Source organism: Lissotriton helveticus, chromosome 7 (genome assembly GCF_964261635.1).
Source record: "Lissotriton helveticus chromosome 7, aLisHel1.1, whole genome shotgun sequence".
Classification (NCBI taxonomy): domain Eukaryota; kingdom Metazoa; phylum Chordata; class Amphibia; order Caudata; family Salamandridae; genus Lissotriton; species Lissotriton helveticus.
In genome coordinates this window covers 1,600,141,179-1,600,156,488 of record NC_136068.1, presented here as the reverse complement: position 1 = coordinate 1,600,156,488, position 15,310 = coordinate 1,600,141,179, and the positions used below count along the sequence as shown (strand labels likewise).

The window sequence follows — 15,310 nt, the reverse complement described above, 5'->3', positions numbered from 1 at the left end:
AGCCGAGGAAGTCGGTCGATTCCGACGCTCCGAAATCGAAGCCGACGCCCGATGAAGGGGCCCCCAAGAAAGATAGTCGGCTCGGATCAACGGCTCCGGCGCCGTCCAAGCCCGCCAAGGTCGGCTCCAAAGAGGCTACGCCCAAGAAGTCTGCGCCCCGGCCTCAAGATTCGGAGGACCCGAAGAAGGTTTCCGCGCCCAAACCGCACAAGGCCCGCGAGGGCGTCGGATCCGAGGGACCGCTCAAAGCATCCTTGTCGGCGACAAAACCAACTGGCAGTGTACCGTCCCCTATTGCGGAGTCACTGCAGAGAATCAGGGAGAAGGCCCTTGCTCCATCGGCTCCGATGCCATCACCGCAGCCGCAAAAGGACGCTCCGGCTAAGCCTTCGGGGAAACTCCTTTTTCTCTTGCCACCTAAGGAGGCGCCGAAAGCGTTTTCGACGAAATCGGCTCCGAAGCAGGTTTCCTCACTGCCAGACCCTCTTCCACGTCGTGTACTCGAATCGGTGGACGATTCAGAGCATTTCATCGATGCTGCCACCGGCAAGCTGACCCTCTATAAACGGAAGATCACTTCGGAGCCGGTGGACCCCTACGTCATCCCGTTGAAGAAGAAGAGGGTGCCCCTTGACGCCGTAGGCCTCACGGAGCCGGTTCAGCCTCCTCCAAGACGGAGCCCTACTCCCTCCCCAGAACACTCTGTGGGTGAGGAAGATGATGAGGATGAACAGTACAATTTCCCCATCGATGACCCTGATGTACAACCAGATTCATACGACGACTCTGGTGACCAAAACACCCAGGGGGCGGGCCAAGACCCGCAGACCTTTAATGCACGTGCATCCCCGACTGAGGACTCAGCAGGATTTCATGCACTAATTGAACGGGCGGCGGCCAATCATGATGTGGACATGCATGCCGACCCGGTTGAGGAAGACTTCCTTTTTGACACCTTTGCCATATCTGAGAGGACAGTAAAAACACTTCCTATGCTGAAAGGTGTTCTCAAACATGCTGGAGACATTTTTAAGGAGCCTACGAGGGCTAGAGTGGTCAACCCTCGCATTGAAAAGAAGTACAGGCCTGCTCCTGCGGACCCCGTCTACATCCGGGGACAGTTGCCACTGGACTCTCTTGTGGTTGCCAATGCCAGGAAACGTGCCAACTCCCAGACAACGGGTGAAGCTCCTCCCCCGGACAAGGAGTCCAAAGTGCTTGAGGCAGGAGGCAAAAGAGTGGCTGCACAGGCGGCAAACTTTTGGCGCATCGCAAATACACAGGCGCTCCTGGCGCGTTATGATAGGGCGCACTACGACACCCTAGAACAAATTATACAACACCTGCCCCCACAGTTCCAAGAAGGCACCAAGATGCTTATTGAGGAAGGGAAACTAATATCAAACGCAGCCATCAAGTGTGCACTTGACGCTGCGGACACAGCTGCTAGGGCTATCAACACTAGCGTTATGCTGAGAAGACAAGCCTGGCTCCGCATCTCAGGGTTCAAGCAGGATATTCAGACGACAATCCTGAATCAGCCGGTCAATCCTGATAGTCTGTTTGGTCCGGATGTTGACACCACCTTAGAGAAGATAAAGAAGGACACGGAAACTGCTAAATCTATGGGGGCTCTGCAGTCCCAACAGTTTCGTGGCGGCAATTTTCGTCGCTCAGGTGCACGTGGAGTCACCAGAGGACAGATGGGTCAACAATCCCAGTTCTCCAAAGGTGGGGCGCAAGCCTCGTTCACTAAGCAGACCAAGGGAGGTTATAGGAACAACAGCAACAGAGGTCGCGGCAGAGGAAACAACAGCTCCCGCACCTCTACTCCGAGCAAACAGTGACTCTCTGTCACTGCCCCCCGACCACCTAACACCTGTCGGGGGGAGACTGCAGCAGTTCCTGCCCGTCTGGAGAAACATCACCACAGACAGGTGGGTGCGACAATTAGTTCAGTATGGTTATTGCCTAGAGTTGAAGTCCACTCCACCCAACATCCCACCAAGGCAAAGGCCTATGTCCGCAGAGCACTTGCACTTATTGCAGCAGGAAGTAGTGGCGATGCTGCAAAAAGGCGCAATCGAGCTCGTGCCGGTGGGGGAAGAAGGCACAGGGGTATATTCCCTGTACTTCCTTATTCCAAAGAAGGACGGTTCTCTCAGGCCCATTCTCGATCTACGTCCCCTCAACCTGTACATACTATCGGAACATTTCCACATGCTTACACTGCAGCAGATTCTTCCCTTGCTAAACCAGGGAGACTTCTTAGCAACCTTAGATCTCAAGGATGCTTATTTCCATATTCCACTACACCCGTCACACAGGAAATATCTCAGGTTCACTATTCAGGGCAGGCACTACCAGTTCAAAGTCCTACCCTTCGGAGTCACAACAGCCCCGAGGGTGTTCACCAAGTGTCTAGCGACAGTGGCGGCGCACCTCAGGAGGCAGAATATCCATGTCTACCCCTACCTAGACGACTGGCTCGTACAAGCCAAGTCGGAGCAACAGTGCGCCGCAGACATGTCGACTACAATTCGCCTGCTTCACGATCTGGGTTTCTCCCTGAACTACCCAAAATCGCATCTCCAGCCGGCACATGTCCGGCAGTTCCTGGGTGCTACGATCAACACCCTGACAGCCATGGCTCAGCCAAACCAAGTCAGAATCGACAGCATTCAGTCGCTGATCCAACGATTCAGACCACAACACTCCCTGCCAGCGAGAGTGTTCATGCAGTTGATAGGCATGATGGCCTCCTGCATCTTCATAGTCCCTCACGCACGGTTGCATATGCGCCCGCTCCAGGAGTGCTTAGCGAATCAGTGGACACAGGCTCGTGGGCAATTGACAGACCTAGTGTTGGTTACCAGTCGGGCATACGACTCTCTGCATTGGTGGACTCCACACAACCTTTGCAAGGGCCGACTGTTCCAAGAGCCTGTGCCGCAGATTATCCTGACAACGGACGCATCTCTCCAGGGATGGGGAGCTCATGTGCTCACTTACACAGTGCAGGGACTATGGACGACGCAGCAACAGAAGATGCACATCAACTATCTGGAACTGATGGCAATCTTCATGGCGCTCAAGTCCTTCATTGTACATCTGAGCAACAAGGTCGTGCTAGTCCGGACGGACAACATGACCGCGATGTACTACATTCAAAAGCAGGGAGGCACCCACTCGCCACAGCTGTCTCATCTGGCTCAGAGCATGTGGAAGTGGGCCATTCAGAGGAACATCTTCCTCATGGCAGAACACCTCCCGGGCAAGGACAATCAGATGGCGGATCTGCTCAGCAGATACAGCCATCAGATGCACGAGTGGGAGATACACCCTTCTGTTCTCCACCCGTTCTTCCAAAAGTGGGGTCATCCGGAGATAGACCTGTTCGCAACAAAGGAGAACGCAAAATGCCGACTCTTTGCCGCCAGGTTCCCTCACCCACAGTCGCAGGGGAATGCGATATGGATGAACTGGTCAGGCAAATTTGCATACGCTTTTCCGCCAGCCCCTCTAATACCGCTGGTCGCAAGAAAGCTAAGGCAGCACTCCATGACTCTCGTCCTGGTTGCTCCAACGTGGGCGCGCCAAGCTTGGTACACCACGTTCCTCGAACTCTCGGTGGTGCCGCATCAAAGACTGCGCCTCACACCCAGTCTTTTGACGCAGAACCATGGAGACATTCAGCATCCAGATCCACGACAGCTCAACCTGGCGATCTGGCTCCTGAAGTCCTAGAGTTTGGATACCTTAACCTACCTCCAGAATGCATGAGTATCATCAAGGAGGCCAGGAAACCTACTACTAGAGCATGCTATGCTGCTAAGTGGAAGCGTTTTGTCATCTACTGTACGTCCAATGACATCAACCCGCTAGATGCATCTATTCCCAACATCATCTGTTATCTGTTACATCTCTACAAGTGCAATCTGGCGTACACTTCCATTAGGATACATCTCTCAGCCATAGCGGCTTATCTTCAGAACAGGCAGCACCTCTCTGTCTTCAGGGTGCCCGCCATTAAAGCCTTCCTTGAAGGTCTGAAGAGAGTCATTCCCCCAAGAACTCCACCAGCTCCGGTGTGGAACCTCAACGTCGTTCTCACCAGACTGATGGGGCCACCATTTGAGCCACTGCACTCGTGTGAGCTCCAATTCCTTACGTGGAAAGTGGCCTTTCTGATAGCTATTACGTCTCTGAGGCGTGTCAGTGAGCTGCAAGCGCTCACCATACAAGAGCCGTTCATTCAAATTCACCCAAATAGGGTGGTGCTACGCACTAACCCTAAATTCCTTCCTAAGGTGGTGTCACAGTTTCATCTTAATCAAACTATTGACTTGCCAGCATTCTTTCAAAACCCGCAAACGGTGTCGGAAAGAATGCTCCATACCTTAGATGTACGGAGGGCGTTGATGTACTACATAGACAGAACACAACCCTTTAGAAAGACAAAACAACTCTTTGTTGCCTTCGCACCACAACACAAAGGCAACCCAATTTCTAAAGCAGGGATAGCCAGGTGGATTGTTAAGTGCATCCAGATATGTTATCAGAAAGCCAAGCGCACTTTAACAATACCCCCCAGAGCGCACTCCACACGCAAACTGGGGGCATCCATGGCTTTCCTAGGGAACATTCCTTTAGAGGATATTTGCAGAGCAGCCACGTGGGTCACACCACATACCTTCACAAAACACTACTGTGTTGATGTGCATTCCAAGCAGCAAGCAGCTGTAGGACAGGCTGTTCTCAAGACACTTTTTCAGGTTTCTGCAGCTGGCACGGGCAACCGCCGCTGATGGAGGGACTGCTATGTATTCTATGCTAAGATATGAATTTAGCAGCCCACATGCCTCGAACTGAATATGCTACTTACCAGTATGCATCTGTTCTTGGCATGTAGGGCTGCTAACATTCATATCGCCCGCCCTCCTCCCCGGTGCCTGTCGCAGCTGCAGATATACTATTGTATTTATTCATTAGCATGGACATCCTTTACACTTTCACTCCATCTCCTGCCACAATGGCGAAAAACAATCTGGGGATGGAGCCGATGCCCATGCGCACTGTAGTCCAGGGGAGGAGCCACCTATCTCAGGATACTTCGAAGACTCTTCCAGGACAACAATGTGCAATCATCCGAGCCCAACACTAGGCGGCGATCTAATGCTAAGATATGAATGTTAGCAGCCCTACATGCCAAGAACAGATGCATACTGGTAAGTAGCATATTCAATATATAGCATGAAGGGGATGCCGAAAGATAAAATATGGAGGGATGCAATAGAAGGGCAAATTGATTGCCACAGTACAAGAGGCAAAATGTCCAATCAGAGCTTTGAGCATCTCTTTGTATGACAATGTGACATTGGTGAATCCCTTTCCTTGTGCATATGATATGAGTCAAAATGCATACATAAGACCATCCATCATAGAAGTTGAAATGCATCTTATATAAGATTAGACCATCCATCAGGCAGCTTTATAAGAACTTAGAGGGTGCATTGATATCTCCACGTATGCTTGGCTACCCCTCCCATCTATTTCAAGGCGGGTGATTGCTTGGCTACTTTTTACCCAAACGTAGCTTTAATGACTAGCACTGGTGCTACTTTTAGGCAATGGTGCTTTAGCAGTCCAAGTACGTAGATAATGAAATTATTACAGCTGTTTATACAGTAGTTTTAACTCTGACTGACAATAGCTATATCCTCAGTTTGTTTTAAATTTCGGGGATCCGGGGCCAGGAGGAGGAGCTACGCTAGGAACCAAGATGGCTGCTTAGGCTCCGGGCTCCGCCGACCTCCGTCTCCTGCCAGATGATCCTGTACTAAGTCCTGTGTTTGCGCCCTCCCTCCCTGTGGATGAACCGAAGAGCAGTCTGGCGGTGCAGTCCCGGACATTTTACCGGCTACGATGACAAAGTTACGTCGAACTTAAGTTTGAGGCCTTCTCCAGCTTGGGAACCGGGGCCTCGAGTGCTGACATAGCCGGGTTCGAATTGAACAACATCGGCCATGAGGGTTCGATAGGGTCCGGTCCACCGTTGTGGAGGTTGGTTCATGGCCGATTTGGACGGCAGTCTCCTCCGTTTATCTCATCGAAGGAGTGGCGACGATGCAAGACTGAAGCTGCGGGCGGAGGCCCTTTCCCGGGGACGCTGTCTGCCCCTCCGGTGTTCGCTGAGTCGGGGTCTTAGCCCGCGGTAGCGAGTGCGAATAGCTGCAGTGATAATTGAAAAGTCGCCCTCCATAGATGTCCATACCTCCTTGAGTACCCAGAGGGACCAAGCTCTCTTGGGGAAGTACCCATGGTCGACATCGTGTGCGGAGAGATGGGACGGGCCGAAAGTGAACCATCGCTGAGAACTGTAATGGCGGCCATCGGGGCACTCCAACCATATGTGGAGGCCATTATGCATATCACTTTTGAGAAAGGGCGAGTTGGACCGGACTCTACTCCATTGGAAGACCTATTGAGTGCTGTACCACCCGCACTGGCCATGCCATCGGAAGAGGACGGTCTTGTGCAGCGTGAAGTGTCGCAACTACTATGTGTTGTGGCAGCCGACAACTGTGCGCTTGATGCTCCGATCGGATCGTTGTACATATCATCGCCTTTTATTGTGGACCGATCAGTCGGTGCTCCCTTCCCGGAAACCCCTGTCTGGAATAATCATGGACTTGAGACAGTGTTTATCCCCTCACCGGCAGTCTTATTACGATTGCGATGGAACCAACGTTGGGATCTGAGGTCGGTGAGGGTTCTCAATGCCTTCACACTATTGATTTGTCTCCAGATGTACTTTGTGGAACTCTATGCACACTTTGACTCTTCTGTGGAGGTGACTGTTCGACCGGAGGGGTTTCACACGACTGATCATACGGGCCAAGGCTGAAACTGATGGACTAGACCTTGAATTGTGGTGCCGGTGAAAGTGGGACTTGCTACTATTGTACCTACGGGAGGGTGGGCGCTGTTTCTTTGAGCTTCCCCGGTGTTCAACTGAAATTTTTTATTCGTAAAATGTAGATACTGGTATAGGGGTTGCTCAGCTCTGGTGGTGGATGGGGGGACCGGAGGCCCTGACGGGAATGCTCCTTTTCCATTTTCTACGTTTAGAAACTTAGTTTAGATGGGGTGACAGGCACACTGCTAGTTGGGGTTAGGCGAAAGCTACATGCAGGGGTGCAGGGTGGGGGGAAGGGGTGTTCGTAATGTGTGTGTTTTTTTTTTTGTAGGTTCTTACAATCCTATCAGAATCCTGGAGTCGGGTGCCTTATCGAAACATATTTTTGTAATGTGCATAGATGGGATCTGAGTTCCGTACTGATTGAACTGCCCCTAGCATAGAGTTGAGTTTTATATTGTTGCGAATTTATTTCAGTCGTTGCCAAGCTCCGTTGAATTGCTGCACTTCAATCTCCCCCCCATTCGAACTATCTCCCAATGATTATCCTGCTTTCTTGGGGGGTGGAGTAAGTGGACTTTAATGCTCGCACTGGGCTTTGGCGAACGTTCGCACTTTACACAGCCGCAAAGTTTTTACAATGCATGGCAGTTCTGATCTGTTTGACTTTCCGTTTATTCTGCGTTATATATTCGTATATTATCCTGTTGTTTCATGATGTATTGCACCTGATGTTGATCCTTGCTTTATGTTTTTTCACTTAATAAAAAGAAATATAAAAAAAAGAAAAAAAAATGTCGGGGATCCCAAACATTCTAAAGTGTTATCAATTAATATGTAACTCACTTACTGCAGTACTGGTGATTAACATACTTACAGGTGAATCAGAACAAAGATAACATTGAGTCTGTTTTGCTAGTCAAAGAGGAAATCTCTTGGATATATGATCCTGGTTTGGTATACTGGTCAAGTGAAGTTATAGAAAAATCAGCAAGCTTGAGAAATGCATCTTAAAGGAAGAGATTGAGTTGCAGTAATTCTCTGGTCTATTGTTAAAAACTATTAAGCAAAATAGGTCAGTTATAAACTTGTGGTTGCCTAAATAGTCTTTGCATAGAGTACCAGAGGAAACAGTCTGAGATGGAACTGAAAACAAAAATGTTGCAGCCTTTTTACTTTGTTTTTTAAACCCACATCATAGGAGGACTAACGTTAACAAAGCACATGATCCAATACACTAAATGCTGCCTGAGGAAGATTATTTTAAATCAGTTTGTGGTTTTGCTCCCCTCTTAGAATTTCTATATAAAACACTTCTATTTCAATGGCTTACCAAATACAAATATTTCTAAGTCTTTCTTCTTGCCCAGATTACAGTTATGTCGAGCAGACAAGAGGGATGCAGGTCTGAATTTGCCCAGGCCTACGTTTTTTGGCATATTGTTTTGGCAGTTGTATGGATGGATTGAGCTGTAATAAACATGAACGACAGGCAGTAAGCCTTCAGACTTAACTCGCCTAGAATGAAAAAAATTGGTGGTACTCGAGCTAAAAAATACTTTATTTTGGATCCTATTTAATACAGCTAGCTTGTTCACATAACTATTTATGATTAGCTTCCGATACATTGTTAATGCTATTTACCCTTCTAAGATGGTATGAGAAGTTCCACCTGATAGGATATTCTCCCTGTCAGTTTGCGGACCTCTGTTTTGCTGTCATCTGAGGTGTGCTCACCAAGAGCCCTCTTCATTGTTGGAGCCTTTAGGTATCAGAACATTTACAAAAACACACATTGATGAAAATTCTTTATTTAATGATGCTTTAATCCAAAACAACATATACACCTTGAGAAAAAAAAATGATTCAGACAATGCACACCTCTATTACTTAATGTACAGCGCCGCTTTGCATTTTTTCGAGCACACTACACCACATGTTTTTGCTATTTTAGGAAACCCATTAGGCATATAAGGAGCTAATTTGCAAAATAGGCACCATTAGATGACCACGATAACAACTATTAAAAGCACCACACAGCCAAACCATCTCGTTTTTTGAGCCATCTTGGAAAAAAGTAAACGAAAACCTCTACCGTGCACCTACTTAGCTGTCAGCAAAGTGTAGAATGAGATTAAGAAATTGAGCGATTTGACTTACAAACCTGGTCAACTTTGTGAATAATTAATTAAGAGTGAATATCCCAGTAATTACACATTCATGAAAATCTTTAAAAAGAGCGGTATTACCTACAATTATATGAATGCATTTCGAGCAGTCTATACCAGAAAAATAATCAAGAAAAACATGCTTTTATTAAACTATAAAGGAAAAGATTTTGGGAAAACTTGTTCTAGACTAAGTTGAAATGCTAGCATTTGCACAAAGCCTCTAAAAACAACCACAAGTAAGACAATAAAAGTATAATGTACTTATGGTTCTGATGAACAAAAGACCTCACTGAAACAACCACCAAAAAATCCACAAACATAACGTCCCACCGAAATAACCACTATATGAGAGCCCATCCAGTTATGATATAAATAGCCTGAAAAGAAACAAAAAGAGCTACAGGCCTAAAGTATGATCCTCCAATAAAAATAAAAATCAAACCTCTGAAAAAAGACACAGAAACATTGTGAATACAGTGGAATTGGGGGTACCTCTTGTAACCCTCTTCTTAAAATGTAATAGACCTAAAAAAAGAGACACTAGAATTCGAACTAATTAACAAATAAACTCAGATCCAATAAAGAATGACGCTCTAACTTCAGAGAGATGCAGCTAAAAATTACATTTCCATCCATCAGGTCGAGTAACTACTAGTGAAAACAGATGCAGTTGATAGTGAACAAAATAAATACTCAAGCCGAAACAACCAACCAAATAAAACTCAAATGTAATACAAAACACAACTACCATAAAAAGATGATTAACAAAAATGCCATAGCTGCCATTGTTGTGATAGACTGCTGCTGGATAGCTGGGCTGCGACTACCATAATTCCTTGCTGTCAAGGAGGCGGTGGAGCACAGAGGAGCTGCCTGAGTGCATAAATTGGGCTAGGAAAGCCTGCCCCTAGGTACGTGCCTGGGCGAAGTCTGGGCCGTGATCAGGCCAAGAGTCGGCCCTTCTACGCCCGTGCGAGCATGTAAGTAGAAACCCTTTGACCTCCCATCGGGGAACTCGCAACCAATATGGATATATAAAAAAAATTGTCGCGCCACTGGCTCGCTGTTTCCAACGATATTCGGAAAAGGCCCTGTATCATCTCCATGCTAATCTTGCAGTTGGGACATTAAATGACATTTTTATCAGTTGAACGTGACCTAAGAGCCATTCCTACTCAAAATACATTTACTTCCACACATGGTGTGAATAAGATAACTCTGGTCGCTGGTGAGTCCTGCTCACATATTAAAGGTGTTGTGGGTGTCCAGGTGAGGCACGGCCCAACCCTATTGACAATTGTGACAAAGGTTCATTGTAATCCAATGCCTTCCCCACGATAACCGAATCAGCCTGCCACGGAAAATAAGAAAAAAGATCTGGGGCACAAGACTACAGGCGATGCCCCAAGAAATAGCCATATAAAGGAGTCTATGGTTCTTGTCCAAAGGAGGGACCTTGTAAATACTGAACTAAAGGGGGACATAAGTGAATTATAAGGTACTTTGAAATTGATAATAAAGCCGATATTGAAAGGTCTATTTTGTAACAATAGAAGATTTGATTTAAAAAAAAAAGGTGATGGTTTGAGTAATAGGTTTAATATGTTAGAATTGTTAATCCACTAGTTGAATTACCAATTCATGGAAAATTCATAATGTCTATCTTAGTCGCTGAGTATAGCACAGAGACTACTTCCGCCTTAAGAGCCAGATCAATAGGAATCTTTGGGAGCTCACAGAAAGATATGAAAAGGGAGGGTCTGAGGCCCTCTCCAAAGCTGGGAAAGCCACCTCATGATGCAGAACCCTAAGGACCAGACAAAAGAAAGTATTTAGCCTCGGGCAGTAGTCTGTGTAGCCTGGACCATTCAGTTCAAAGGAAGCAATCAAATGATAGGTGTTCGCATAAAGAGAACAATTCTATCACACATCCTCCCAGTGTACTACCTATTAGGAATCGTATGAATCTCCCACCTGAATCAACTGACTAGTGGCCATCTTTGGCAAGGTGACTCCTTTAAGGCAAGACCTAAGGGAAACTACCCATCAGCTAAGAAACAACGCTGTGCACTGGTGTAATAGGAAGTTGGGGGCTGTCTATGTTCCCATAATAATATGGTAAGAAGGGTGGAATGGGTAGAGAATGGTGTGAAACCTTTGGAAGGGGACTGTGTGATAATCAACTTTGAAAAAGCAGACATAGCAAGCCGTCTCTTTATGCAATTGCGCCAGGCTCAGTCTCCTCAGCCATCGATCTGTGAACCGACATGGCTTCCCTTTATAAAGAGCATTAACATTATTGTATAACCTGGGCAACAACCAACACATTTTTCTTGGATGGCTATAGATCTTTTTCCTCTCTCCCTAGAACTAAGAGGAGCACAAATGGTGGACCTATCACCCTCGTAGCCTTGGACATCAATTATCAGCCCACCTAGGTAGCTACTGGCTCTTCATATTTGTTGGTGGTTATGATTTCCTTTCGCAAAGCACCAAATGTAATGCTTTTAAATATAATTGTATAATTCTTACTCCTCTCAAAGATACGCTGAACATTTGGTTGCTCTGAAGGAGTGTTTTAATATTACATGAAAAGACAGCATCAGTCACTTTCTGTTGTGCCATTAGGTGATTTTAGCATACACCTATGCACCTCCTCCTGTCATATGAGCTATGCAGATGCAGGTCGAGAGATTAATAACTTTTTTTATATTGAACACTCATCTCAAGGGAACATCCATAACATCATTGTAGCTGAATATAATAACTTTGTCAACTCAGTAGTGCGGTGTTGAGATGAAGGCCCATTAAGTAGAGACCCAGCCTTTGAAGGTAAAGGGCTGACTTGCATTATTCATTACATATTCATCTCAGTATATATTGTACAATTTGTAAGGAAATTCCGGGTTATCTGGAGTCAACTGAATGAGCTTAACTGCCTGTATTTGACTTTAGCCTCGACACATAGTGTAGGGACTCCTCATAATGCTGAATTAGCAAATCATTTAGTGAAGGCTACGGCACAGTGACATAGAACAAAAAGGAAAGTGTGGTACCAGTTGTGGAAGGGATTTAGATATTTGTTTGGGAGCCAACTCTCATCAAGAGATAGCACTGGCTACTTACAAAAGAATTTGCACTTACTTTAGTCAACAGATAACACTCTCTGGCTCAAAGTATGTGGTTTAATAATAAATGCTCACAGGGGCACTGTAACTTGATTAAGGCCCAAAAGAAACTTCCTAGGTCTAAAGTTGATATAGTCACATGTCGTAAGAGATATAAATCAGCCATTAAGCAGTGGACAAATTACCTTAAGAGTGAGGCCTGGGACCAGCTTATGCAGGCCTGTGTCGTATCCAATAGCTGGGAAGTAGTGAATCATCCCCTCTTTGACTCCAATGATAAAGGGCTTATCGAATGTATTAATATCCCAGATAGTTTGGTGAAACATTTTGTAGGGAATCTAATGGTCGACCGGTAAGATGTACTTGGCTAATAGTAAGGTGACAGTGCTGGGAAGATCAAAAATTGAATTCCAGTTGGAGGAAGTTAGAGGCTATTGCTTACCTACTAAGGACAAAGCCGCTGGCCCAGATGGGGTGCCAGCTGATTTGATAAAATCAGATCCTGCTAGGTGAGCAACAATTTTAACCCATACTTTAAACGCTGCGTGCAAAGTGGGCAAAACCATGGGCCACAATGTTGCAGGACCATATCATGAATTGACTCTGTGGCAATAGTTCTAGGTAGAGTTGTTCTCACTGGGCTTGTAACTTGGGCTGAAAATAACAGCATTCTTTCTGACCTGCAATGTGGCTTTACACTGGGGTGCACTACTCTTGATCAATGTTTGAATTTGCATATGCTTGTGGGGAAATGTACAGCATTAAAGGGAGGCTCCATATATTGGCATTTTTGGATTTAACATCAGCCTTTGGTCAAGTAAACAGAAGTTAGCTTTTGGACTGTATGCTTAAGCGGTAATACGTGTATATATATTTTTTCACTATCTTCATATGGATCTAACTGCAGCTGTGATATGGCTCTGACAGATGTACTCTCACATGAAAAGATAAACGGGAGTGAGGCAGAGATGTATTCTTGTCCCCCTACTATTCACTTTGTACATTAATCAGCTAGGCCCTGCCTGTGTACAGCTAACAAAGACATACCTCAAGTGGACTTTCATTGTATTCCCACTCTTTTATATGCCTAGGACACAGTTCTTATTGAGAGAACCAATTTCGGACTACAACATCTTCTGAATCTTCAGTGGATTTTATGAATAAACTAGAATTGAGCACTAACTAGAACAAATCACACATTATGATTGTAGGCCCAAGGTCGACCAGAATGAGACACTTTATAGATAATTGTAGGATTACTAGGGTAGAGGCTTTTTCATACCTTGGATTCCTGTTTGATAGCAAGGATCATAGACCCCACTCCTTGCCGCTAAATTAAACTCATTGGCCAGGACTGTATCTGCAGTATGCCTGTCAAGACATTTGGGGATATAGTTACATCTCTGAATGGCAAGTTGTAGAGAACAAATTCTTAAGATGTCTGTTGTCGCTACCTCATTCTATTCCTTTCTATAACCTACATTGATGAATTAGGCATGGGATACATTTCTGATGTGTTAGCTTTGCAACCCATTGTAAGATGGATCTTGATTAGGTTAAATACGGAGATAGGGCTCAACAGTGTGATTTTGCAAGATTGTATAAACTTGGAGAGAGTACTAAAATCACCTTACTTATGTATATAAAATCGGTATTCAAGGAAAAGGCAGGGCCGGAATTATATCAATATGTATGGCATTCTTCTATCTATTTTTATGTGATATTGTATTTTTATTGTTATTTATAACCAAATAAAGTTATTTAATTGATTTAAAACAAAAGCTACTGGCCAAAGAAAAGGAAAACTGAAACGTCAAATGGCTCTAAGACAATATATCCTATTTCTTTGAAAATTAATACTATAATTCCAGGCAACAGAAAAAAACGTTCACTTGGTTGGTAAAAGATAATACCAGTTATAATCATATCTGCCATATTTTGTTTTAAATGACATTTCTATGAAAAAACTGCTTCCATATTACAAAGTTTGAAATTATTAAAGTGCTGTTAAATAGGTTATGGTGATTAACTTAACGTTTCAATGTTATACAATATTTATTACATTTTAAGCAAGAATACATTTACTTGCCTTACTAAATGCTTGTGCTTAGCTGGTGTAGTGAATTCCGTGCAATATGGAGGAACCACTATAAAAATGTAGGTGATCCAGTTAAAGCAGAAAATATCAATAATGATTTCTCGCAGTGGAGCTGTGGTGGAGTAGTCAGGTTGTTAAAGTGAAAAGATAACTTCTTGTTTCAATTACTGTTTAAAGTTAATCATAACTTTGTATGCATTTGGTATAAAACTGTGCACCACATTGCACATTTCCAGTTTTTGAGTGCTTGCCAAATGTGTCCCGATTGCGTTGGCCATTTTACATCCAGAAGGGTGTTACTAAATTGTGTTTGTCACATGGTAAAAATTATTTTGGTATTGTTTGCAACCACAATTGTGCACCATTGACATTGTGAGTAGTTTCCTGACTCAATACAACATCTGCGGAGTTTGTGATGTAAACTACATATAATTTAGTTTGCCCAGTGTTTTTGTGTAATAGGTTTCCCTGGATTTGTTCTAGTCATGACGGATAGTGAACTTTTAGTGAAGTTCTAAATACATTTCATGACTGAGCTGTATTGTATTAAAGATGTGATTCAAGTATGAATTGAAATAAAAGTTAATAGTGTAAAAATGATATACCTGTGTCTGTTCACCTTACAGTGAGCCCAACCTCCTGGTGCGGGCATGTAATCAGCTGGGCCAGTTCCTGCAACACCGTGAGACGAACCTGCGGTATCTGGCTCTAGAGAGCATGTGTACTCTGGCCAGCTCAGAATTCTCGCATGAAGCTGTTAAGACGCACATTGAGACAGTCATCAATGCTCTGAAGGTGAGGGTGCCATAGCTCCTGCCCATCCTACTCATGCCTGTTTTAGCAACCTCTGGACATGTTATTTCAGCATTACTCTTGATGTGTTTGCTACAATTCACTTTGCTTAATGCATCACTACAGCATTAGTGTGGGTTAGAGGTTGATGAACTCAGGGTTTTCCAGTGGAAGGAATGTAAAGGTGTTTACTAGGGTAGGT

The 15,310-nt window shown here is 44.9% G+C and overlaps 1 protein-coding gene across 2 annotated transcripts in view; it reads left to right on the top strand.

Annotated features, from left to right (window-relative positions):
* The window catches only part of LOC144770573 (AP-2 complex subunit alpha-1), a 279,721-nt gene that overhangs the window by 107,989 nt on the left and 156,422 nt on the right, over positions 1-15,310 (top strand). For both annotated transcript variants that reach the window (XM_078655212.1, XM_078655211.1), the window contains exon 9: positions 14,943-15,111. In XM_078655212.1, the coding sequence (XP_078511338.1) occupies positions 14,943-15,111 (169 nt within the window). The remainder of the gene's footprint in view (positions 1-14,942; positions 15,112-15,310) is intronic.